Source organism: Myripristis murdjan, chromosome 11 (genome assembly GCF_902150065.1).
Source record: "Myripristis murdjan chromosome 11, fMyrMur1.1, whole genome shotgun sequence".
Taxonomy (NCBI): Eukaryota; Metazoa; Chordata; class Actinopteri; order Holocentriformes; family Holocentridae; genus Myripristis; species Myripristis murdjan.
The window spans coordinates 25,724,179-25,751,889 of NC_043990.1; the positions used below are offsets into that span (position 1 = coordinate 25,724,179).

The 27,711-nt window shown below is 40.2% G+C and overlaps 1 protein-coding gene across 1 annotated transcript; it reads left to right on the top strand.

Annotated features, from left to right (window-relative positions):
• Positions 1 to 21,151: 21,151 nt before the first annotated feature.
• On the top strand, positions 21,152 to 26,397 carry LOC115367635 (CMP-N-acetylneuraminate-beta-galactosamide-alpha-2,3-sialyltransferase 1-like). The gene is made up of 7 exons (XM_030063478.1): positions 21,152 to 21,263; positions 22,037 to 22,321; positions 22,508 to 22,704; positions 22,860 to 23,027; positions 23,697 to 23,742; positions 23,875 to 23,997; positions 24,884 to 26,397. Exons 2-7 carry the CDS (start codon positions 22,073 to 22,075, stop codon positions 25,049 to 25,051), a joined length of 951 nt encoding a protein of 316 aa, XP_029919338.1. The 5' UTR covers positions 21,152 to 21,263; positions 22,037 to 22,072; the 3' UTR covers positions 25,052 to 26,397.
• Positions 26,398 to 27,711: the final 1,314 nt, after the last annotated feature.

Sequence of the window (27,711 nt, forward strand, 5' to 3'; positions counted from 1 at the left end):
CTGTAAACTGGAGTCACAGTCCTTGTATGCATAAGCAAACATGGCCAGCAGAGTTAACTCTGATTCTAAATCCACTGGCACCCCCACCTGGTAGGGTGAAGGTTCTAAAACTCCACACCTACCTACCAGGATGGGCTCAGTCACCAATTAGGCGAGCACAAAGACCTGCTGACTAAAACCAATGTCTAGAAAATGAAATATAGCTGCCAAATTATGAGGCTTATCAACTGTGACATACATTATTATGATGTTGGGGCTGATAACAGCTTGCCTCCCAAAGTGTGACCAGTAGCCTGCATCGAGGAGGATGCAAGATATTGCCACAGTCAAGTTGTACAGGATCACAAGGAACATTTGGTTCTGTATTTATTAGAAACTGCACACCAATGTAAATCCAACAGTGTATTTGCAGCCATGGGTACATATTTACAGTTCTAAATCACACATTTGCAAATGTCAGTAAATATTTGCAGATCCAAGACACGCATTTGGAGTTTGCAGTACATATTTGCACATCAAATGTTATACAATAAATAGATCTTATCTTATTTCCATACTATATTATAGTTACATGTGTCAGCCTGTGAGAAACATTGAATGCAGTAAACAAATAAGCCGTCATGGGCAGTAACTATCTAAGCAGGGGTGTGGAGTCCCACATTACTTTATAGACTCCCAGGGCCACAAAAAAAAAAAAAAAAAAAAAAAAAAAAAGCACAAACAAACACAGAATCATGCTGGTGCTGGATAGGTGCAGCAGGGCCCAGGAGATACCACATCATGTCAGTTTTGTCAATTTCATTTCATTTTTACTGGCTTGTCATAATGAAGTTGTCGTATCCCAGAATGTTGAGTTGCGTAAAGTTCGAGATGAAAGGGTAGCTTGAGATAAAGGTAGGTAATAACTCAGTATGATATGGCTGGGATCATATGGCTGTTTTTGTATTTTTCAAACAGGTTATGCAAGCGAGATAGCTAACATTACTTGCAGATGAAAACACTGTTGGGGAAAGGGGTGGGGATGGCATGTATAGTGCAAGTAAGCTATAATAAGGTGGACGGTATGCATGCGTCATAAACATGGAATAAGCTTGGCTATAGAGCTATAGTGCAATTGGCATCATCCCAAATTATTAGTTCAAGGTATGTTGCCTTGGGCCAACTGTCACGCCATTTGAGAACTCATGAATTCAAACATATGACACCGCTGGCTCCTTCCAGCCAACTGCATTCACAGAGTGCTTCAGTTGTGTGGCTGATGCTGAAAAAAGATACAGTTCAAGAGCATAAATTATGTGGCTGAGAATTATAACAACTCAAATTTCGACCATGGCTCATTCTTCAAAAGTGACACTTTAGTGGCCCGCTGAGAACCAGGGTCTGACGTTTGTCAGCACTTAGGTCCTGGCAAATCTCCAAAATCTAATATGGCGGTACCGCAGAATGTTCTCATGGGAAAACACCTTCTTCCACCATCACTTTGAATCATGAGGAAAAGATCAAGACATCAACATGTTGATTTTGGATGAACATGTGACCGGACTCAACTCGTCTGAGTGCCGTGAAAAAAATGTAAAACAAACTGTCTTTGTCTTTTTCCCACCCTACTTTTCTTTCCGACTCTCTGAAGAGCAAGTTCTAAGTTGAAGTGCTGTGGTATTGCTGAAGTACTAACAGGCTCTTTTGCCTGATTGCTAAAAACTTCAAAGTGTGTTTGACATGTACACTTGGGAGGCCCGCACTGGGAGTGAGTAGGTCTCACGCTGAGACCTCAGGACGAGTCTTAAAAGCACCGTGTGTATCTACCCGATTAACATTCAAAGGAGCTAGCACTTTGCCAGCTCTTACATGCATCCTTTGAATTAAATACTGTATGTGTCATCTGTCACAGCAGCTCCAGTAATGTAGGTTACACCAAAGTGGCTGACTGTTACAGAAATGTAAAGACAAAGGCCGTGCGTGTATGACAATCTAAATATCAATTTCTTTTAAGTATCACCTAAAATCCATTTTGTTTTACTGACTCTGGATTTCAATCCAACATGTTAGTCACTAAGTCACATTATTGTGTCATGGGTTAACAAACTGTCTTACGTGACTGTGTGTCACTGCTGTTTTCACACAGGCATGGTATGACATGGTATCACAGTATCTCCAAACTGGCTGAGAGAATAATACTCCCAGACCCTCATAATTAAAAACTGGTTAAACCGGGTACCAAATTATGCTCAACAATCAACACACTGAATCATAGTTATATCTTATTGTTCATAAGGACAAAAAGTACCTGATAAAACACATGGGTGTGGAGATGCGTCACTGGAAAATGTGAAAAGAACAGGCCATCAAATTCTACATAACAGATCAAAAGACATTGGATAATGCAATCATTGCTGGTTATCCACATTGACTTTTTATTGCATATTAATACTCTGTGCCTGTCTTTAAGTCAACTTTTCATAGAACCACGAGGAACATAAAGCACTGCAACACCAGGGAACATTGACGACGAACTGACAAAGAAGAATGGGCAGCCCACAGGTATAAATACACAGGGACTAAGCACCAGAACCGAACAGGTCGCAGCTGCAGTGGGTTTCACAGGAATCTGGAGGGAAGCACAGGGATTGGCTAACGAGGAAGACAGTGAGGGTGTAGCAGGGAGCAACACAAGGCCAGAGCATACGAGACCAATAAACCCTTTTCACAGCAGACTTTTTAACATGAAAAAGCAGGGTAAACACAGGTTTTACTAATGATATTAATAAGGTTGCAGGCTTTCCAATGCACAACATCAGGAGCCTGGCTCTGTTTAAATGGAACAGAATCTTGATCAGTGTTATTAATAACGCCTGTGTTCAGCCTGCTATTTCATCTCAAAATAGCTGCTGTGAAAAGGGTGTATCCAGAGCAGGCATGCATGGCAAAACAACCAGACAAGACTATAGGAGAACGTAAAGGTGAAAACAACACATAACCCAAAATACTACAATTCCAAAACACAATGAGGCCATAAGCACAACGCCTTGGTGATACCACAAGAGTGCAAAAAGGGACAGGTGGAATTGCATATCAGCTGTTAGAATGCTCTCTGCTGCTCCCCCCCATTGAGGTTTATGCAGAGACTGTCAATTCTTGTTGCTGAAAAGATATTAATACTAGTATCATGACATGGTAATACCAGTCCTGCATCCTTAAAGAAGTATGGAGACTCACAAGTGTTCATGCCCTAAGAAGAGTAAAAACACATAAGAAAAAAACTCAGGCTTTCATAATTCATGCATCAAAGGGTTAATCGTTTTTGAGTGATTACATGTAAGCATGGAAACATCCAAACTTGTTATGTTTCTCCACTTGTTTCCTTTGGTTTATAAGCTTATCTGTCACTAGTATGCACCGTATCTCTAGATCTACGTACCTAAACAAACCCTCAAATGCCATTCATGCAGCAATTGTTCTCATAGCGTGACAGCAAATACGTCCACTGATTTCAAAACACACAGGGTGTCAACACCACCTTTCTACTTACCTAACCTTACCTAACCAAAGATGGACAAACAGATACGTGACAGACAGACTCTCAGAGCGCAAACAGGAATGCAGATAAAACAATAGCCAAACACTTGACAGAAGCAAACGACAGCAACGAACATCATTCATGGAAAAGGTAAAAGCATCCGTTCAAGAAGGGCAACACTTGTGAACATTTCTCCAAAAGGAAAAATATTGGGTTTTTAACAGCAATATCCTGGCCTAAATGAGAAGGTTGATTATCCCTTTCACGTATAGCGGTCACTACAGTGGACAGCTGTTTAAAGTCATTTTCTCCTAAATGCAGTGGTTTCTATGGTGGAATTGCATATCAACTGTTAGAATGCTCTCTGCTGGTCCCCTCCATCGAGGTTTATGCAGAGACTGTCAATTCTTGTTGCTGAAAACATATTAATACTAGTATGATGACATGATAATAGCAGTCCTGCATCCTTAAAGAAGTATGGAGACTCACAAAAGTGTTCATGCCCTAAGAAGAGTAAAAACACATAAGAAAAAAATCTTGACTCAGGCTCTCATAATTCATGCATCAAAGGGTTATAGACCTTTTTTGATGAATATTTATTTAGATCAAATTAATTTGTTCAACACTAATTGTATTATACAATAATTTCTTTTCTTTTGGTTTCTAATGTGGGCAGACTATTCTGCTGGTTTATCACAACTATCCTTACTTACTCACAAAACAGGCAAACCGGACAAACCAGATGACAAATTGAGCACAGCCAAGAATAAATCAAAAGGGATTTATGTCTTATTGTTCATTCTGACAGGAGGTATGAGACAATTCAGCCAATATCCCCTCAGGGACCAATAAAATATTTAGGAGGTAACCAACTGAAACATTAGAAATCAAAAGACAAAGATATTATTGGATCATACATTATTATAACCTTTGTAATACATACATTATTTGTGGCAGGCCATAGGACAATGTGCCAAAACTGGCTGGCTAAATTTTAAAAGAGGTCATCCTGTCAGTGAAGATTTCTGGCTGTGAATAATTTCAGAGAGTTTTGATCATCACTCTGCCTGCTTTTTTCAAGGTCTTTCTACCTTCTTCTTTTTGAACTGATCTGGTCATGTAACCAAATAGTAAGGTGTATCCTTTTTCCACTGAGGTTAAAGATCGCTTCTCTTAATGTGACTTCTAAGGATTATAATTATTTACAAAGTAGGAGGAAAACCATTTGCACATAATCTCTGATACAGGTAATATAATCAAATTCTTCTTTGGTCAGTTTGGTAAAACATAATTAAAGCTGATTTTGGTTTCTCCTAAAATCATCCTAGAAAGCAAGCCATTTGGACATTTGGAATGTAATGACTGCATATGTCTTTAAACTTAAATAGCAACCAGTCAAAGCCAGAATCAGTCAGAAAATTCCTTTCTGATGCTGCACTGGAAGAAATAAACTCAGCTAATTCATCATGAGCTCAGAACTGAGCGGCTGAGAGGGTGAAAAAAAAATGTATGGAGGGCAGACTCCACATGTCATTAAAATAAACAGCAGTAGCTGTATGGGTGTCTATTATAAATGTGTCAACATGTGTCCCCTGTTAAAAATTGTTTAATGAAAATGAATATTAAGTAAATTAAATTAAATTAGGTAAGTTTCCTCAGCGAGCAGAAACTGGCACGATGAACAAACTTTGAAGCTTGAATTAACTGGACACCTACATGCAAGTTCCCTTGATTACTTCCTAATACAATATCAAGACACTGCCTAATCTTTTTCCAAGTCTTTTTTTCTGCTGTTCATTATCCTGACAGGAGGGGAAAAAAAAGATTATAGAAACATTAGTGTGATGATTTCCTGACTGCCATTTAATTAAATGTATCCAGTGGTTAGCCGGGGAGTTGCACTTTAAATGGCAATAACAAAAGTCCCAGTGCTTTGTAATTCTTAGACAACATTATCAGTGCTGCTCCACACTATTTAATTGGAATTTTAACTGTTAGTTTGCCACAGGCGGGCTACCTGACTGCTAATAATGGCACCTTCCCCTACCAATCTGATTGTTTACGACAGAAGAGAAAGAAGCAGGGGGTGGGGGTGGGGGGGACAATATCATCACCTCTAATTACTTTGTGTGTTTTGCATGTTGCACGCCAGCGGAACAAATAAATGTTTGTTTGTTTCAAATTTAGTAGCTATTACTGTAAAAATATAAAATTTCTATGCTAAGTCCCTGAGAGAGAGGGAGAGAGAGAGAGAGAGAGAGAGAGGGAGAGAGATGCTGTTGTAACGAACTTTCTCCTTTGAGTATAATGAGCTAGACTCAGAACAACACAGCCACATGCCTGAGAGGTCAGGGACTCAGGGACAAGATGCAATACTTTTCTATAAGCTGTGGCATGGGTGTGCCTGCTGCTGTTCCTGCTGTGTTTACTCTTAAAACCTATATCACAGATGAACTTTACAAACTGTTGACAATACATGCCACCCTATGGGTTCAGGCACTCCAGGAAAGCATTGTTGGTAAAAAAAATTGTGTGGTAAAAAAGAAAGGAGTGCTTGAAGCTTTACAGTTGATGCCACCTGTGTGTCAGTCATGTCAATTTATAAGGAATCTATTTTAATGCTAGAAATGACAAGACAGCGGTGATATTGCTTTGGCCCCTGAGCAAATATCTTAGAACTTGGCTTAACCATAGGCGGAGTTTGCGGGGGGGCAGGGGGGGAATTGCCCCCCCCTCGGCGTCTGAAATGTGTCACTACATTGAGTCAAAAATAGGTCCAATATTTTTTTTTTTCCTGTATACATATCTATAAACATTTAAGCAATGCAATAAAATAAGATTATTTTCAGAAATAAATATGAATTACATTATGTTTGGTATTGTAATAAATAAAATAATTAAAAAAAAATGTTTGCCCCCCCCAGCGCAAATTTCAAACTCCGCCTATGGGCTTAACGAAACAAGTTAAGCCACATATCACTCACTGAAGTTGTCAAAGGGAGGGAAATGAGAGACACCACAGAATCTCTACAGAGAACACAGTAAGAGATGATTATCTGTGCCTTTAGTATGATGGCATTTTAGTTAAAGCAATAATACACCACTTTTTCAAAGTCCACTTTTCTACTCTTTATCACCCATTGATACCACACAACAGTGACTCAAGCTATCGGCAGTTCATGAAAGCTTTTACATTTGCTCTTCTTAACAGCTGGTAGATTTCCTGTGGCGGCAACGGCACTTTGCTGGGATTAAATAGAAGAACAACAGGTAGTTCGCATGAGCTCTAACAGCCCTCGTGTCTGAACTGACAAAAGTGCACCACCTACATAAACTCATACTTCATCAACATTAAATCCAGTGAAAAAGAGGATTAATCAAGATTAGTGGATTAATCGTCATTTGTGAATCAAAACACACAAACTTGAAAAATAAATAAATACATATCACTTTAAATGTTGTCTGATGTCTTGTCTTATGGTCTGCACTCTGCGCTGTCCACTTTTAGAATATTTTGTACATAGCACACAAAACACAAAGAAGTGTAATTTCTTGCATTAGCTGACCAGCTAATGTTATCCCTAAATTTCAGGTTACTCAGGTTAAATATACTCTGAATAAAGTTACAGACTACATTAAAAGATTTATGCAATACATGTATGTGAAGTATTATTTAAGTATTACTTAGCATAAATGTAGATTCATTGAAATGCACTAGCAAATAATAATATTTAAAATATGAATAATTTATAAACTGGTTCTGTCCTGCCTGTCTAGTGTGTGTGTGGGCTGCCCAGTGTACAAAGCAGAGAACCAAGCTGCTGGTATCCATATCTTATCTTACTTCTGTTAAATATCTGTCTGGAACAGGAGGAACTGTGAAATATTATGTGAAATGCATGGTGTAGCCAGTTTGAAATCATGTGCATCAAAGTTATTTCAGGTGAATCAAAACATGTGAGTCACCTCAGCACCCTAGGTATTCATGCCAAAAGATGGGCTGGAACATTTGCTTTGATATTGAGACGTCGTTAGACATCTTCTAAATGACCAAATAAGCAATTAAGGCTCAAGAAAGTGCTATTTTCTCAAAACTAAGTGCTCAGCCCGGAGGTTAAAATGTAAATGAAACACTTATCTTCCCAACATGACACTGGCTCTTCATCAGTTCAAACGCTGCCAAGAGGAGCAAGTGTGTGAATGTTGCTAAGCACCGACAGAAAGCTGCACAGGGACGCTCTTAAATTAGCCGCCCACAAAGCCCAAATGACGCTTCAGTCTGAGGAAATATGAATGCAGAGTTCTCGTCATTAGTCGGGCAAGTAGCTGTAATGTAAATGGGATAATACAGTTTGAAATTTACATCAAAGGATTTGAGGGAGGATGCAGAGGCAAAGAGAGAACGTGAACCTCTCTGGATATTATCCCTTACGTACATCTCTGCCCTGAAAGGAGGGTCGCAGATTTGTTTGCTCATTTCAGCAAACTGATGGAGCGATGCCTGCAACCTAGTTCAGGCAGGCAACCAAACCACCTCCCAATCGCACTCTCCTAACTGGGTTATCTATTTAAGCTGCAAAACTTCCCATCTCTCCCTCTGACATGCCAGTGCCACTGCTGCCCTGCATTGCTGCCTGACTTTTCAGCCCCTCCTCTACCCAGCATCCACCTGTAGGCGCTGGCTAGAGGGATAAGATATCCATTCATATTTACCCAACACTGCTATTATATCTATATGTAAACATCTGCAGGGATGATGAGCTCAGAGCCTAGACGCTGGCAAGTCTGCAAGTGTAACATCTAAGGTTCAAGGTCAAGGTCAAGGTTAAGGTAATCTTTATTATCCCCAAGGGGCAATTTATTGCACTGCCAGCAGTAAATTCAATAAATATCAACAACAACACACACCAGTCAATGCACAAACAATTTGCACAGAAATATCAAGAATTACATAATGCACATAAAGTTTGCTTCCTGTGCAACTGGCCCTCAGCAGGGGATTTCTACAACTTAAAAAAAAAAAAAAAAAAAAAAAAAAATAGTGCACTGAAATACATGTATGTGAAGTATTATTTAAGTATTACTTAGCATAAATGTAGATTCATTGAAATGCACTAGCAAATAATAATATTTAAAATATGAATAATTCATAAACTGGTTCTGTCCTGCCTGTCTAGTGTGTGTGTGGGCTGCCCAGTGTACAAAGCAGAGAACCAAGCTGCTGGTATCCTTTGCTGTTCAGCGAACACTGAGACAGCACGTTTACTGGGGGCAAACCAAGATCAAGATTCCAGCAGAATGGAGTCAATGAGAGGCCGCACTATTTACTACACACACCCTGACTCAGAGCAAACAGTGCGCCCCAAAACCACGCATACACCATTTCCTGCACATAAACTGATAAACAGGATCGATGTGCACACCTCATGCATTCTTTAGACCGTGTTACATGTTTTACTAGAGCGATCTGAGGGGGATGTGATGAGGTGGAGATGAAAAATAATAAAACCTTGTTTGTTTAGTTAGATAACCAGCTTCCCTGCTCACGTGATTTTTTTTTTTTGTTTGTTTTTTGTTTACACAGATTTGTAATTTAATTAATTACTTTTGCATGATTATTTTTATTTAGAGGTTTATATTCTTTTGATTTTCTCCTTATAATACATCCACATATCCTTATTTGTGACATACCTTGTAATACCAGCTTAACACAGACCTTTTTGAAAATACTCTCCGAAATGGCTAAATTTGAAAATGGCGGTTTTGCGTGGCAGGATTTTGTGACTTGTGACATATAATGTCTGATTATCACGTGGTCCTGTGTGGAAACCGTCTGGACCCAAAACAGTCAACATGCTGTGTGAAGTAATGTAACTTGTTAGAAAACCCACAGTCAGCCATTGTCACTGAGGAGCTCAAAGGCTCAACCTCCTAGCTGCCCCTGTTATTTTCTATGGACAACGCCACACTGGCAGTGACACTTGATGCATGTTATATGATGTGCTGCAGTACTGCAGCGCCAGTGCGTTTCAGCTTCAGACTTACATATACTTCATACTCATATGCAATTGAAAAATGTGAAAAGGTAGCACATTCACTTTTTTTTTTTTTTTTTTTGGAATATGCTCATTGGATTTTGGTTTAGCAGTCCATTGAGAATTTTATTGTTGAAACACAACCGCCTTTTTTTTTTTTTATGTACCCGTGATTAAATTTTACTGATTTTGACTGATGATGGGCTCGCCTTTGCTTCAGTGAATTTAAATGGTAAAAAACTCTTTTGGTTTCAGTTTATTTGCTAAATTCCTATGATGAATGTTTCTTTTTTTAACAATTTAACTTTACAGGTAGAGCTGACAGATTTTTCACTAAATTGTGTGCGGTGCTAACCCAGCCCTTGGATAGAAGTTGACCTACAGAGGAACCTGTTCAAAAGTTCTCACAGAATGCTTTATAACTATGAGCCAAGGACTGCAGTATGCTGGGTGTGTGAAGACTGAAGAATCCAACTTCACTTTCATTCACTTTCTTCTCGGGTAGCCGTGACTCATTTTCATGAATAGTCTATCTTTGTTTTCCAAGGCTTATTCTCCTATTAAAAATACAGATATGATCCCTGTGGCGCTCTCCAATCAATGTGCTGTTTTATGTCCAGCTGACTGAAATGGAAAGACATGCAACTCGATGACATTTCAATCTTTCTCTTCTACAAAATGAGTCATTCCAATCTATGCTTGCTTATCCAACTTTATTCAAATACAACCGATGATCTTTCTTTTTTCTTTTTAGGACACAGTTAACCATTTCAACAGGGATGAATCCATATCTTTTCTAATAGAACATGTTACATTTAACACATTTATTGCCACAGTGCACACATGGCGTTTGATAATGAGGCTTGGTATGGTTATGGTTTTATCTATAAGTGACAAACAAACACCACAAATTAATGAACATAATTAATTTCAGTGAATATGAAAATATGAAAGGATTCACATGCTTGCATCTCCTCAGTTAATCACAGTTAATAAATCACTGGCCCTGGCCGCTTACACACAACGGTCAGGCTGTAATATTAAGGCAAACAACAAAGTGACCAAATGACATTTATTGAGAAGAATACATATCTGCCACCTACATTGATTAATTATCTAGCCACATTCAAACATGAATCCATAAACATTTAACTGCAACATAAAACTCATACATCAACTACACATAACCATGACTATCTACGTTGGTGAGGAGGAGCCTCAACATGTGCTCAGTCTTGCTGCCAAACAGAACAATAGAGTGTAGGAGGATATATAACCTTTTCCACCAAAGCGATTCCAGGGCTGGTTCGGAGCCAGTGCCTGACTTAGCACCAGTTCTTTGTTTTTCCACCGCCCAAACACCAGCCAAACTGGTTCCAAACTGGTTCCAGGCAAGCACCAACTTCGAGCAGGTGCTAAACAGGAGCCAGAGAAAGAACCGATGATGCGACCGACCACGTCATTGGGTTACAGACCCAACGGGAACAGTGAACGCTATAAACTTATAGTTAAGCAATAAGCCCTGAGAAGCCGTGGGTTACACTGACTTTACAATGGCATGGAACGCGGCTCAGCCAATCACATTTAAGGATGGGAAGCGCCCATTTTATAACTAAACCTAACTTTGTCATTCGTTCCGGCCACGAATACGACGGGTAGCCGGCAATAATTGCGTTTTTCGCCTCTGGATTGCAATGTAGGCTTGTAAAGACACAAGCAGTACTTGCATTGCTAATAAATACAGATACTGCTACACCTGGGGCCAGAAACTGTATGGTGAAAGTAGCATTATATGCTTGACTGAGACGTGGCTCACGAACATCATCCCCGACTCACTGATCAGTTTCACCGGCTTCAGGACAGTACGGGCGGACAGAGACAGAGACGCTGCAACCACTGTATTGTATGAGTGTGCCATTTGATGTGTGTTGAAGTGATGAAGCTGCCGTGACAATATAATTTCCTGCAAAGGATTAATAAAGTATCATTCATTCATTCATGTTGGTTATTGTGATTCCAAGCGAGCATCTCGTGCACCCATGTCATCACGTTTTCCACTGACGCAATGACGTAGCTCTGACTTGGTTCCGGTTGGCTCTTGGCCGGTGGAAAAGGAAACCAGTTCTTTGTTGGAACCAGTTAAGCACCGGCTCTAGCACCAGCACTGAACTAGCACCAGGTTCTTTTTGGTGGAAAAGGGGCAATAGACTCTGGTGAGTTCAGGTGAGAATGGGTAGGTACACATCAGGGAGTGGAGGAGGAAAGGTTACAAAGTGCTTTCCTATAAAAACAAATCACAAATAAATACACATAAAACAATGAGAGTAAGCTACTAAAAGATCAACAATAAAACATAATACAAATACATAAAACAATGATAAAACAAGCTATTAAAAGATCCCGTAAACAATAAAAACATACAAGTTACATTAAAAAAAACACTGGTTAGTAAAAGGCCATGCGATAAAAGTGAGTCTTAAGAAGAGATTTAAAAGAAGAAACTGAGTTAGCCTGCCTGAGATCTCCCAGCAGGGAGTTCCACAGCTTAGGGGCCTGGACGGCAAAGGCTCGGTCCCCTTTAGTGATGAGCTGGGCCCTTGGAACGGCAAGTAGGGCCCTGCCGGAAGATCTCAGGCAGCGATCAGGCTCATATGGAATTAGCAGTTCACTAATATAGACAGGAGCCTAACCGTTCAAGGCTTTAAAAACAAGCAGTAAAATCTTAAAATCAATTCCAAAACTCACAGGCAACCAGTGGAGGGCAGCTAGGACTGGTGCAATGTGGTCGGTTTTCCTGGTACGAGTTAAAAGCCTGGCAGCAGCATTCTGAATCAGTTGCAGTCTTTGGATGTTTCGCTTACTTATACCAGAATAAAGTGCACTGCAATAGTCAAGTCTGGAGGTGATGAATGCATGGATGACCTTTTCTAAATCTGCTGGAGAGAGGAAGGACTTGATTTTGGAGAGTCTAAAGCTCGTATATAGACTTAGCAGAGGATTGTCTATCAAAAGTAACACAACCTTCACTCTAGGATTTAATTTTGTCCAGAACTGGGTCCTCTATTGTTAGACATGCTTAAGACTTTTGTTAACTTTGGTTCATTTACATGGAAACATTACAATACAGCTGTAACAGAGGAACCCTGGGTGCAAGTTCTAGGAGTGACCAATGGGAGTACTGGACAGGTGACACACGGGAGAATCAGACAGCTAAGGTGTTCTGTAAATTTGAAAAATTAAATGTCCTCAGCCAGTCTCACTGGTTGACAAGGTGTGCAAGAGTTTGCCAACCTTGTATCTTTGGCACAGATAGAGCACAGTTAACTAGGGCTGGAGAACCAGAATCCTTTCTTGGCCCACCCAAACTGAGAATCTAAACAAACAAGACAGTCGCAAAAAGCCAGTATATAGCTACACAATGTAGTACATATATCCATGCAATTATACGCACATTAGCAGTAGAGAGCAGTTCCAGAGCAGCACAGTCCTGGCAGCGCATAGCCTCAGCTTTCTGTCACAGTCATTGGTTGGGAGTCATAGCCTATCATTATCCACCTTGACTCACCTTCACTCGAGAGAGCACAATGCCAGGTAGATTCAAGTAATAAATTTTCGTATGGGGCGTTCTGCATTCCTGCATGGGCCGGTCCTTTCAAGGCTACCCGCAAATTGCGGATTTAGGAACTTCCGCTATCCCTAAACGGTATCTTGCGCCCACGCTACCCGCTATCCCTTATGCCAACTCCGTCATTTGCGCCTGGAGGTGTGTCCGTGGGCGTGTTTCATGCGCTATCCCTGAAGTTGCTATCTTGCGCACACACTTTAGGGATAGCAGATAGCGGGTGGTCCTGACCATCCTGACTATCTGCTATCCCTAAAGTTTGGGCTGTTAAGAGAGTGCGCCCAGGCGGCTTCAATGCATGCCCTGACGGAGCCTCGCCACGCACACGATCAGACTGATACCGGGACGCCGCCGGAATGGACTGAGTATATTACTCATATAGACTGTTTAGAGGAAAGACTGTTTTAATTGGACACTTACGCCAGCACGTTTTATTGTTTTATCATAAGCCAGCAGCTGTGCTATATTTTTATTTTTAATATTTTATTTGCCCAATCTACCTTGTCAATAAATTAGTTTACACATAGTTCCACCTCTGCCTCTTGTGTGTGTGTGTGGTGTGACCCGGGGATTTTACTCAATCAGTACAACCTTGTGACACGTCCACTTGGACACAAGTGGCTCCACGTCCCGAATTAACTCGCCTATAATATAATATATAATATGTGTATATATATAAAGCCAACTTTATATATGTGCGCAAGATAGCAACTTTGCGGGTAGTGGGTAGTGGCAGCGGATAGCGGGTGGCACAAGATAGGGCCCTTCCTCTTTCCAACTTAAATCTAGTTACAAGCCACTTGCAATTGATTCTGTCTGGATGTCAGATTATCAGCCCTTTGGTTCAAAGCTATGTTGGCAAATTATCTAAAAAAAAAAAGTGTCTCCCTCAACAACCCTAACCACCAGCTTATTTATTTCAGTTTGCACAGAGAGCATACCTCCCCTTGTAAATTATGTTTAATGAAGGCTGGGCCCTCACCAGAGTGTACTTTCTGTATGATTGAAAAGCATGACACTTACATTGACATGGTCTGGTCCCCCCAGCAGTGCTCTCTCTATGGAATGAAGTATCTACCTTGCCCTCAGCTAATTTAGACAAAACTATAGCATTGTCTCAAGCGCTTCTACTGGTAAACATGACTCTGCCCCTAATTTGTCTATTTATGAGAAAATGAGCTGATTTTTTGTCCCTGGACGGAGTCTGCTTCCATCTCTAGCCACAGCTGACCATCCACCTTCCTTGAAATGTGATATCTCAGCCACAGCTTGAGGTAAATTCTTCAAATTTGGCACAAACATCCATTTGGACACAAGGATGAATTGATTTGATTTTGGAGGTCAGAGCTCAAGATCGGGTGACCTTACATCCGTCCCATGCTTGTGAATACTATATTTCAGAAATGCCTTGAGGGAATTTCTTCAAATTTGGCACAAACGTCCACTTGGACTAAAAATGATGAGCTGATTAGATTTTGAGGTCAAAGGTTAAGGTCACAAAACATACTTCTGGCCATAACTCAACAATTCATACAACACATTCATGCAACTATGACAAAATTTCAAACAAATGTCAAATTTTATAGCCATAATGTTCTGCGAAAACACTTTTCTGCCCAATATTCTACACCATAACTCAGCATTTTCACTTAATTCCTCTCCCTGGATGACACTAGGACATGGAGCCTCCTGATATTGAGCTTCAGGTAATTATTGTTGCACCATGTGACAAAGCTCTCAATCAGTTCTCTGGACTCCTTGGTAAAAATAATCTCCAAGTGAAGACAGCTTGTTTCTCACTGGAAATTACTCACTGGAATCATACATGTCAATATTGTGATAACTTCCATCTCTCCAAAAAACACTCTTATAACCTTTTATCAAATTCCTTCAGACTCGAAAAAACTAAGTTGTATGTAAAATAACTCTCCAAGTGTGTGGTGATAATTCGATTTTTGTTTTTTTCTTTGCTTACACAATTTGATTTTGCTCTCTCCTGAACTACCTTTCTTTCATTGCCTTCCTCTCTCCCTTCTTTCCCTGAGGGGGAGTATGATGCTTTGTGTTCTGTCTCTATACATAAGGGCATGGTTGATTGAAGTATTGGGTGCAACTGGTGGGGCTCTAGCCAACTCTGGCACACCTGTCTCCACTCAGACAATCAGACTCATATGTACACACATGCATGCATGTGCACACACACACACACACACACACACACACACACAGGAGCAAGGCAACAGATTAGGGAGACACAGAGCAGATGTAACTATACCAATTTAGGCCTTGCGGCACCCAATAAGGTAATAATTATCTGAAAATGTAATACAAACTTGCACTTAACTTAATCAAAAAAATGTAATAAAACCCAGTAATGTAATAAATTGACCAATCGTGCATTAAAATGTCCGGAATGATATTGCAGTAACATCCTTGAGCAGCAGTGCAGTGAGCAAAACTCACTGCACTGCTGCAGTCTCCCTCCACCCACTTGAAACAGCGCTCACATGCGACCCAGCTTCCTCCACCTACTGAGGAGAGTCCTGCAGCATCCTTTTTGTCTTTGTAGACAATTGTGTTTTTTTGCTTGGGAGTTTGGAGAGACTTCTTGCCCTCAGGCTTTGTAGCCTTTGCCCTCTCCTCCTTCCCTCCTTGAGGCCTGACTTTTTGAAGCCTCTGTTAAACTCTGTTAATATGCACTTACAGCTTTTTTTTTTTTCTTAAACACTATAAACTAAGGTAAAACATGAAATGAATCACAATGGCTACAGATTACAGATAATCAAACATCAGCTGATTATATGACTACACATTATAACTTGAACAAGCAGGTTATGTAATCACATTCCCCTCACAATCCCCCTTTTTGATTAGTTTTAATCAACAAGAAATCATAAGGAGTAATAGTGTCTAGAGGAACTATTCTACAACTAGATGCTGGAATTTTTTCATCATCTTTCTCATGAAATAGCAGAATTCAACCTGGCACTGGAGAGAGATTTAAAGAGTATGCATTAATGTCAGTTTAGGTGGTGCTGGTCATATACTGCCTGCAGATCACCCCAATCATGCAATCATACTGAGGGACACAGTAACCAAAAACAGAATAATACCCACAATCAGTGTACAAATTAACGACATACCGATAGATGCCAGCGGGCCAAATATACCTGAAAAGGGTTCCTATCCGTGCACAGTGTGCAGATGTCTCACCCTTTGGCTATAATAACAGCTGTAGAAATGTTCACATGGTGGTCTAACACCATAGCAAGGGATTCAATCTCTTCCTTAGCCATATCGTGCTTAGCTCTGTCACAGACTCTTGTCTAATTACACAATACCTGAAAATAGCAAAGCAGGTTTTAACTTGTGCGGCCTACATGCTTTGTTGAATTCAGACAGTACCAGGTGTAGGTAATTGTTGGCCAATCCAATACTTAAATAGTAAAATTACAGACAGCTGCCCATTTTTTCATCGTAGCTACAGCCAGATACCCATCGTAGGTAACATAGCTTCTTACACGCCTAGGTGGGGGGTTTAGGGATTTTAGCAGCTGCCATGAGTGCATTATTGCAAGGCAGCACACAGTTCCCTTGAGACCACACCTTTGTTAATCTGAAACATGTGTCAAACTGGTGCCATGAGGGCCAAGAGGCTGCGGGTTTTCATTCCATCCAAAAACTCCACCAGGCGATTTCACTGATTAACTCACGTTGACGAAGAGAGGAGGGACTATTCAGTAAAATCACCTGGTGGAGTTTTGGGTTGGAATGACGCTCGGTGGCACATGCTTCAACACACCGATCTAAAATTATACCATGGGTTGGCCTCACGGCATCATAGGGGACATACCTTTTAGGTGAAACAATTTTATTTCTGTCTTGTGTTCCTATTAGTGTTGCAGCACTTTGCTCTCAGTGTGTGGCTTTCCTTCCATGAGAGCTGGTCACTTTTTCGTCTTGTCCTTGGTTGTGAGCGGAGTCCAGGGGTCTCTCACCCTGGACTTCCATCTCGAGCAGCAGTGAACTGAAGACCTCAGCACCTCAACACCTTTTGTGGGGGAGGGTCCATTCCTGTGTTCATGGGTCTTCCTTTCCTGCAGGGGAAATCTCAATTCATTATAAAACATATGAACAATCACAAAGAAATATTTATCTCCCTCATGACGTTCAGTTGGTGGTTTTGGCCTTATTCTTCACACAAATTAAACACTGAACAAAAATTTGGGAATAATTTGCAAAGTCTCTTGTGAACCAATGTATCCTCCTGTTTTGACTGATGATTTTTTTTTTTTTTTTTTTTTTTTTTGTCAAAATGAGTTGTTTGCAGACTATTTAGAAAATGCACACCTGCTTTTTCCCATGAAACTGCCTTTTCTGCTGATGCCAGCTGTGAAAGGGAGGACAGGCAAAGTCTCAGTCAAGTGTGGCAGTGATTTGTGGAATGTTTATCTGTACATTTGACCTCAACATGGTAGAGATAACATATTGTTGTTGTTTCTCTGCCGGCGCCCTGGTGACAGATGAGCTATTTTCTGCTCCTGACTTTAGGCAGAGAGGCAAAGCCAATGCCACATGTCTAATTTAGAAGCAAAATACACAACCATTGTTATGCCCATGCTATTGCAACACAGATCTGCAGTCTGTGTGAATGGTCTGCTTGGATCTGGTAAACCCAATGTTGGGGGTTATAGTCAGGGTCTGTTTCAGCTGAGTGAAGGCTGTGTCGATTGCCTCTGTCCAAGTCATATTATCAGTCAGTCTCAGTCCATGGCCATGTATAATTGTCAGAACTATCTCCAAGGATGCCTTGAAGGCTGGATATGCCTCTAGGGATGTCTCTATGGACGGATAATTGCAGATTCACTGTCTACAGTAACCTGTAATCCCCAGAAATTACATAAATTGTCTTTTTGTATGTGGTTTTGGAATTTAACATCCAACAGATCCAACAGATCCAACAGTCCTGACACCAGGCAGACCGTCACTTTTCCAACAGAGAAGGTATCTTCCCTGACTCTGCCCAGCAGCTGCACTGCCAGCTGATGGATCAAATGCAAACTGAAGTGCAGGTCGGCTATAAAGCAGCTGCTTAATGAATAAACACACAAACTGTCAACTTGCAGGATGGAACTACAGGAGAGCAAGGAGGAGCTCAGCTCCCCTTAATAAGACATGAGCTCCCCTAAAGACATAATGCAAGACATTTTGGGGTATCTAAAATATGTATTGACAATATGCAGGGTATTTCTTCCATCTAAAGTTTGAAGGCAGTGGCTGTTCTTAACTTGGTGTCCCAGCACGATTAAAGAAATTGTTTCTAACCCTAGATGTGACAGAGTCACTACAGGAAAACTACAGAAATATTATAGTGGTTGTGTGTATGTGCATGTTGCAGTTGCTACAGGAATACCACAGAAATATTACAGGTTAATTTATCCACCTAAGCAGAGAACCATCTCAGACCCACTGGAATAATTCAATACCCTGAGCCTGAATGTGATCAGGTCAAGCTGTAACAGATGTCAAATATGTCTTCAGTGATTGACAGCCGCATTAAAATGAGGCTGGAGTGAACGAGGATGTTCCCTTTTGTTAAATACCTGCTGCCTGTTAAATGCTGTTTTATTTTTATTTTTTGCACGGAAGGAAGACTAGCAAAGAAATAATTTCATTTTACGGTCTCTCTCTCTCTCTCTCTCACTGAAATGATACATGTTTATTTGCATATAGAATAGGAAAGTGAGATCCAATCACAAGTAGGCAGGCAAGATGTGGAGATGCATGTTAATGCCAGATGTGTACGGAGAGGATGACAGCTTGACAGCTGTCCACTTGTGTTTGGCTTTCCAAAGACACATTTTAATAACAGGTGGGAACTGAGCCATTGACTTTGTGGAACTTTTTGCAATCACTACTTAAACGATCACTTTCTTTCACTTGCCTGAATCAAACTTTCTTTCTCTGTGACATGCAAATAACTTTGTACTGTGAATATGCGATGTGATGACATGTGAATGTGATGACATTTGAATGTGTAGTGTGTTTAGAACATCTGCAGTTATTGACTTTGTGGTATTGGTAAATGTACAGAGGCTTGCCATGCCCAGATTGTACATATTGACCTGGGATTTCTGATGCTCTCATGACTTTAATTCCTTCCTCTGCACACAACAATACCAAGCCCAAAGTACACACTACTGTTAACACCTGATGCTCCTGCAGTGTTAAGATGTCTTCCACTCGATTTTGGATGAATTTGATATTCATTTGAAATTGTAGCCCCAGAGTGCACTAGCAATGTTTTGCAATGTGTGATGTTCTTTGTTCCTGCCACCTGCAATGTTACTTCAGGCAAAACCTCCAAGCTACTCATTTTCGTCATGTTAATTGCTTCTTGGGTGTGCCTTCTGTGTGTGTGTGTGTGTGTGTGTGTGTGTGTGTGTGTGTGTGGTGTCAGGGGTGCATTTACCAGGTTCTGGAATCTTCTCAGCCTCTACCGCCAAACATGACAGGTCCTTAGTGGCCATGGCGTGCCTGTGACCCCATCTTCTTGGTTCTGCACAGTCATTTGCCCACTGGCCATGGAGCCCGCAGTTCCAGTTCACACAGTGTTTGTTTACCTGGCGAATGATTTCTGCATCCATGGCTTCCAAGAAACAATTCTTGGGCTATCGTTCATATGGGGAGTCATCACAGGGGTTGGCTGGTGGCTGTTTTCTCTGAAAACTTTGGTCAATTTGACCAGGCAGTCAACCATTGTCCCAACAGGCTGTTATCTGCAGTCTTTTGTTGGCCCTCATTTCATGGTGGCTGGCAATTGTCTTGTTCTGCGAGGAGAAGCATGCAGGCTTGGCTGTCTCTGTGTAGCACAGAGGACTGGCGGTCGCTGGGTTCTGTATGGCGGGCCTCGCTGCTGCAGCAAACTGTTGTCATGGCTCCTGATAAGGGGTTGACGGGCCATTGTTGAATAAGGCTGCTGCTTTACCTGAAATGCAGGTTGCAGCGGCTGATCTTTGTGTTTGGCAGTTGATGCAATGAGGAGGTTCTTAGTTGTCCCCCCTCCCCTCTGTTTTTCCTGATCTCACTATTCCTTTCCCTTTTTTTTGTCTGCCTCCTCTTTCCTCACACTTTCTAATCTTCTTCTTTTCCTCTTCCTTTGTTTTTTTTTTTTTTTCTTCAACGTTTTGGCAAGTTATTCTGCAAATTTCTGGCAATTTTTGTTGCCAGTGGGTTGTCACCCCTTTGTGTCCCCTTTATAAGACACAATGGGCAAGGGGGTTGACAATAAAACCAACTTGCTACCGTCACTGAAATATGTGCAAATACTCAAATCCCCCCAGGCTTACGCTATACACAGTCTGTGCCGTAACAATACAGATTCAACAGGACAAGTTGTGTTTTTATTGTTGTAGAACTGAGACTTGTAGTATTCCTATAGGGTTTTCAAAAAAATAATGATGGTAATAATTCAGTAAGTCACAGTACAAAAATGGCATTGCAATGAAATGCAACACTAGAGTGTGTTAATACCGCATTTAATTAATTAATTACTGATTAACTAATTAATTATTTTTATTTGCAAGGGACCATCTACAGTGTTAAAACACATAAAACATTTAATGTACTCTACCAGAGTTTGCTTACAACTCATTTTCAACTGCAGTCCCTTCGGAAGGTCATAACTAAAACTTGTAACAACACAATAACAAACAATACAACGCAAAACTACAGGACGCATGGAAATTAAAATGACACACACAGACAGTGTCAACTCAACATGGCATCTATGACATCTGGCTCCAAATGGCGGCTGCCTAATTTAATGACATTATCACGAGCACCTGGGGCAGACTGTGCAGGGCGTCATTTGGTTTTCATGATGTGTGTAACAGTCTTGGATGTGTTGAAGACACCACACCCCTTCACAGTACAATTGCTGCTTGTCATTTCTTCATACTGCAAATTCCATCAGCCTCAGTAGTTCTCAGTGGAGAAGTTGTTCATCATCATCATCATCCATATTCTTCCAAATACCTCATGGGACCATTATCTGCTTGACTACTAAGAGAACAAAGACTCTAGTAAGGTAAGAGAAATCCAGCTATTACTCCCTCTTTTGTATGAATTAGCCTACATGACATCCATGAATTTAATGGATAACTTATATTTAATCAATGACTTCTACATAAAAAAAACTGGGAAATTGTCTTAGCATAAATATACAAGACGGGTAGAGAAAAAAACGGAGAGAGAGACTGTGATCTCCAGTCCATAATAACTAAGTAGTCAACACACTTTATTTTATTTTATTTAGTTAAGAACATGATCACATAGTATAGCACATATCACATGTGAGGAAAAATACATATAGCTTCAGGAAAGCATTCATTTTTGCCTTAAAAAAAAGTGCCCTATTCCATTTGAATTATTCCAGTTTGATACTTCATATTTATGCCCACCTGTAAAGGTGGGCAGAATTTACTCCCGCAAATAAAAAGCTGCATAACCTGCTTTAGCTGTGCTGTGTTATGCTATGTTAGGGTAAATAGGTACTTCATTAACTCCCGAGGGGAAATTGCATCGTTTCTTTAAGTCATGACAAGCAATCACCTCAAGTTTGAGAGTATGTGAAATAAAAACCAACACACAAACAAACGAACAAAAAAAAAAAAAACAAAACAAAAAAGAAAACTATCATTTGCCTTTTGACATGATACTGAACTGTGTAAACTGTCGTTTTGCTGTAGGTTATAATAAATGGAAATTATGTTAGACCATAATATATTGCTTTGACTGTTTTTCCATATTTATGAATCAGCTTTAGGCTCACTTGTTTATTTCACCAAATTGTGCCCACAGGTTGGATCTGTCATTCAGCTGTCAAATACAATCAGAATGCTGTCCAGAAAACGCAAGATTTTTTTTCTTCTTCTATATGTCACTACCGTCTCTGTGTTGTTTAATGGAAGACAATCTGCCAGATTTGTTAATTACATATCCCATGTTCTGGAAACAAGATCGTGTGCCTGTCAGAAGTGTTTATCAGAAGGTGAACCGTGGTTTATGGATCGTTACAATCAATCTGTGAAGCCCTTTTTGTCAAGAAAACACGGTATCACAGAGGACATCTTCAACTGGTGGAAGGTAAATATCTTACAACAAAGAGAACAAAAAAGTGAGAAATTATTTGCAATATTTGTTAATGTTAGAATGTTATAATGTATTGACAGATTGGTGACAGCATATCTGTTATCAGTACTGTCATATCTATTATGACGGTAGTCGAATGTCAGGACTGAAGTCACATTTCTGGTTTGGTCTGTGTGACAGCGCTTGCAGGGTGATAGGAGCAGCTTCAACAACTACACAGAAGCAATAGACAAGGTGTTTCAGATGATCCCGGACAAAGATCACAACACACAGCCCAGCCCTGATAAATGCAGGAGTTGTGCTGTAGTGGGCAATTCCAGGAATCTGAAGGGCTCACATTATGGAGCCCTCATTGACTCTCATGATATCATCATGAGGTAAGTCACGCACCATAGACCTGCAGGAAAGAGCAAGTGTAATCTTTGGGTTATGGCAACATTTGCTCTCATTTGTGGTTCTCTTAGCAGAAGAACCAAGGTGTTGACTGTTGTTACTATAATATTTGATCCTCTATATTCCACTGTACCATTAGAATGAATCGTGGCCGTACCCAGGGCTATGAGATCGATGTTGGCACCAGAACAACTCATCATGTCATGTATCCAGAGAGCGCTAAGCCTTTGCCCAACACCACTCATCTCGTGCTGTTTCCATTCAAGACAAAGGATTTCAGATGGACTATCAGTTCACTGACCTCAGAGTGAGTCTTAAGACACTAAGCAAAGATTATTTACCTCCATCTAGTCATAAATATCAACCAACCAAGAATACAATAGAGGCAGATCTAACAGACTAGTTGGTAAATTAAATCAGTCAGAGGATTATATGAAAAACTTGGCTAAAGTACATAATCAGCCAAGGAGCCAACTACAAGATATGTGTGATAACACAGACATAACTGCATAAAAAGTGGTGAAAAACCACTCCTTTTTTGTCACCAGGAGAAGGACAAATATGGAGACAAGCCTCTCCTTCTCTGGTGCTTGTTTTTTTTTTTTTTTTTTTCTAAATCTCTACAAACATGAGAGGTCCTTGGTCATAAAGTCATAACTGTGCATAAAAAATAACTGGCTGATAGGTACATGCAATAATAGCTGCAGGCAGATACACACAACCAAACACATGATCCTCTCCAGGCTGCCACCTGGAGGGGAAGTACAAGGAGGATCCCTCTTTGTATCCCTTTAAGTCTACTCTCTGCCTCTTTGTATCAATTTCCTTGTTGAGGGAGTATTAGAAAAAAAAAATGGAATAATGAGTATACCATTTTCCAATGTGAAAATTTAACATGTCATACACTAAATAGTTTTTTTTCCCCCATGCCTCTTCCCTTGCAACTCAATTATTATTATCATGGTATTTCTGACAGAATGTACAAAGATGTGAAATCCAGGATAAAAATTCATGGTGGTTCAGTGAGTATAGTTTGTTTTTACAAACATCCAGTTTGTCATAATTCACCCAGTGGTGCATTTGTTTTGGCTTGTAAGAAGAATGGTGCAAAAACATCACACAGTTCAAAAACTAATTCTGAATTCATTCCACAGCTAATCATGCTCAGTCCGGCTTTCATGAAGTATGTTCATGAGAACTGGCTGCTAAATCCAACACGCACATATCCATCCACCGGCTTTATGGCTGTGGTTCTGAGCCTGCACATGTGTGATGAGGTAAGTTCATTAGTGCCTCGGCCAAGGAGGTGAAATGAAATTGTGCTTCCCTCTCAAACTGATATACTATTGGTTTGCACTCAAAAAAGTAAAACTCTGTTTCATTCAGTAATTGTTGGTAGCCAAAAAGTTAACAATAGGGTACTTAAAGTGGCAAGATGACAGCACATTAATTTTTGAGTCAGCATGCTGTCATTTGCACAAAAAAACTGTGTGATACATGGAATTGAGTATAACTCTGTCCTATAGAGTCCTATAGAGACTATAGAGTCCCATACAGTCAGAGTAACACTTTCGCCATATTGTATGGTGAAAGAATAGAGCAGACACAATACATAGTCTAAATGTTTTTGTATGCAATGTGAATATTGACAAAACTAAGATACAGGAAGCATGTCCACACTGTAAAACAGGCAGAGGCCAAATGGAAGAACAGGAGACACAATCTCCAGGCTCAAATCTAGCATGTAAGCGTTACGTGCTATGAAAAAGTAGCTGTGCCGCTGTGACACATACATTCATTCCATTCTTTCATTCCTCCTTCAGACCATAATTGGCATGATGACATATGTAATTCACAGCATACTCTTTTCTTCTCTCCAGAGTCACCAGTTTGCACATTCAACAATCTTAGAGAAATCTGTTGTAAGAGAAGCAGAAATATATATATATATATATATAAAAAAAAAAAAATCCACTGGCAGAAGCCTTTAATTGATTATAAAGATTTGCAGAAAAACAATCTCAGTTATAGAAAAATAGAGTCTCTCATCAGTTTCAATATAAACACTGTAAGCAAGGATGCTGAAAATACATGAAGAATCCAAATGAGCTAACTCCTTCAAATTAAGGTCTTATGGGATTCGTGTAATTTTTGTCTTGCCAGGTGAGTGTGTTCGGGTTTGGAGCGGACAGCGATGGAAACTGGAGCCATTACTTTGAGGAACTGCGAAACAAACTTTTGCGAACTGGGCTACACAAAGGACCACAAGAATACAGAATTATTCAGCAACTATTTGAGCTACAAAAAATCCACATGTATAAAGGGTGGTGATGTCTATCTCACTCTGTCTCTCTTGGCAGTGTGTTAGTTTGCAAACTGCTTTAAAAGCAAAAAGATGAAGGATCTTCACCCTGCCAGTTTACACTGATATGGCTGGGTATCACTGCTCTGACCACTTCCCTTGTCATTTGTCTATCCAAACCTACTGTATTCAATGACAACCACTACTGTGCCACAGGGGCACCTCAGTTCTGGAGCATCTTCTTTCACATATTTCCATAATAAGCACAAAAAAATAGGTTATGTTAATCCCTCTCATTTGTTACTTCAAGATACATCACTGGTGATGTTAAATATATACGTTATTGGCCAGCTCAAGTGCCTCTTGTATAACTACTTGAATAACACAAAGTGCTGTGCACTTTGTGTTCTCGACGGGAAAAAAAAAAAAAGAGCAAACGCACTAACTACACAGTTAAAGTCGACAAGCAGATCAAACTGTGTTCCTCCCATGTCTTAGGTGAGCCTGTGGGTTGGGCTGTGGACACGACTGGGGATACGTTTTTGGACAGGATAAAGCATCTCTGTAATAAGTCTCTAAAAACTGAGATGGGCAGACTGACTGCATGGAATTAGGGTTATTAGTGTTGGGGTTATTTTTATAGAGTGTCTCACGGTATGTAAAACATGCTGGAATCATTGCCACCACAGGAGCACGCAGTTCGAAAAAGTTACAGAGATGGCAAATTCAGACTAAAATAGCAGAGATGCTCCAGTAATTATTAAATCATGCTACCTCCTCCTGGAAAATGAATCCCATCTGAATAGGGCTGATATGTTAGGCACTCCCTATAGATTTGGTCTGGTGAGACATTCAGAGAAAATGATTTTTTCATTCATTTAAAGTGGCACAGTAATTACCCAAAAATGATAAAATACATGGAAATATTTATTGGGCCTAATCAGGGTGTTTTGTTGTTGATCATTGGCACTGTCCCTCATAGAAAAATTGACTCTTGACTAAAATGTATATATTTGAATGGTGTTTGCAGCATAAAATAGACACGGTGATGGTTTTACTGGCAATCTGTGGCCAGTCAACTCTTGACTGGCCAAGGCAACTGATTCCCTCTTCCTAAACTGGATCACAACAAGGTGATGGATGACTTTTAAACAAGCTGAACAAGCTTCAAAACAATGAAGTTTATTATTAGTAACCTGCAAGACCACTGCTTCAGAACTGGACTTTGAAGTGTAGCTCTGAATAAAGACATTCCTGTATAAACTGCATATAGGAGCTCTGAAGAGGCCTGCAGGCCTAAAAGCAAGCAGATACTGTATGTTATTTTTGTAAAATATTGCTTATAAAGAGGCTGTACTTGATGCAAGTGGCTGGAGGCTGGGGCAGAAACTCTTTTTGTGAAGGGGTGACTGTGCAAACTGCTGTGAATTACAAAAACAAAATAAAATAAAATAAAAACTTAAGTCTGTAGTTGTTCTGTCTGTGTAATTACATCTTTTGAGCTTTTCTGCGTTTTGGGGGAGTAATTTCTAATTCATTAATCTGAAAATCACAGCACTATATTGTAAGACTGAAAGAGCTGTTAACCAAAGACACTTAATTAAACAGGTTAACTCCAGGCTGAACAGAATCGAATCTTGCTGTGGCCAAAAATATAGAAACTATGCTATATGCTATGCTGTCATTTAACTACTAAGGGATTTAATGCCCACTGATTTTCTTAGGGCCATTTTTTTTCTTTCTTTTTTTTTTTTTGGACCATCATTTTTGGGCATTTTTACTTTATTCGATAGTGACCCTGTTGTAAGACAGCTGAACACTGTCAGCTTATGGTTGCGGCCTGGTTTGGATAATGTCTTTGTACACAGCGTCAACTTTTGCCATTGAGTCTCTCCTGAGTGTTATGTTGATCAGAGGCACAAGACTGACACCTAATGTCAAATGTGTGTGCTGCAGTTACACCGAGGTGGTTTCCTGATCATGCCTCCACTTTGCGACACACATTTTATTTGGTCTGATATCCAGTGATATTATACTTTCTAGCATGATGTAGTATCGGAAATTCTTGGAACCAGCTAACAATATTTGGCATATGCTTGTGAAATACTGCTTATTTCTTTCAGTGGTGTGATATACAACACTCAAACTGTGGTGTATCTTTGTGATGTTCATTCAAAGATTCAAACAATATTTCATGCAATTGCTCAAAAGCAAGACTTGGAAGAGTTATACTGCAAGAACTTGGTTTGACAGTGTTGTGATTTTGATCTTCACCTGCCTTTCAGGAATCCTGTAAAACATGAAATGAACACAGTTAGTTCTGCAACATGATGGTTCAAACTCAAGTCGCCTGCATGGGAAACCAAATATTCCCACTGGCTAGGAATAAACAGGTGCAGACTGGGGCATTCCCACTGAAAAACCTGCCCTTAGCTGTGTGTCATTCAAAAGAGTCTCTTTAAATTTTAAGGCACTTTCCGTTTTGGTCCCTGTCTGAGCAGTTGAAGATCAGTCAGTAAAGCTAAAGTACACGCACCATCTACGTTTTATATTTAATATTTAACCTGACTGGACCGGCCACTGGGGCTCAGCCTGAAACCCAGTCAAACCAGGGATGCGGCTCATGTCTCAGGGAGGACCAAGAGTCTGCAGGGTTTCATTCCAGCCAAAATTAAGTATGGACAGTTGG

Coding starts and splice junctions, on each gene's coding strand:
- LOC115367635 (XM_030063478.1), top strand. CDS start 22,073: ATGCTGTCCAGAAAACGCAAGATTTTTTTTCTTCTTCTATATGTCACT. Junction 23,028..23,696: donor ATCAGTTCACTGACCTCAGA/GTGAGTCTTAAG, acceptor TATTTCTGACAG/AATGTACAAAGATGTGAAAT. Junction 23,743..23,874: donor TAAAAATTCATGGTGGTTCA/GTGAGTATAGTT, acceptor TTCATTCCACAG/CTAATCATGCTCAGTCCGGC.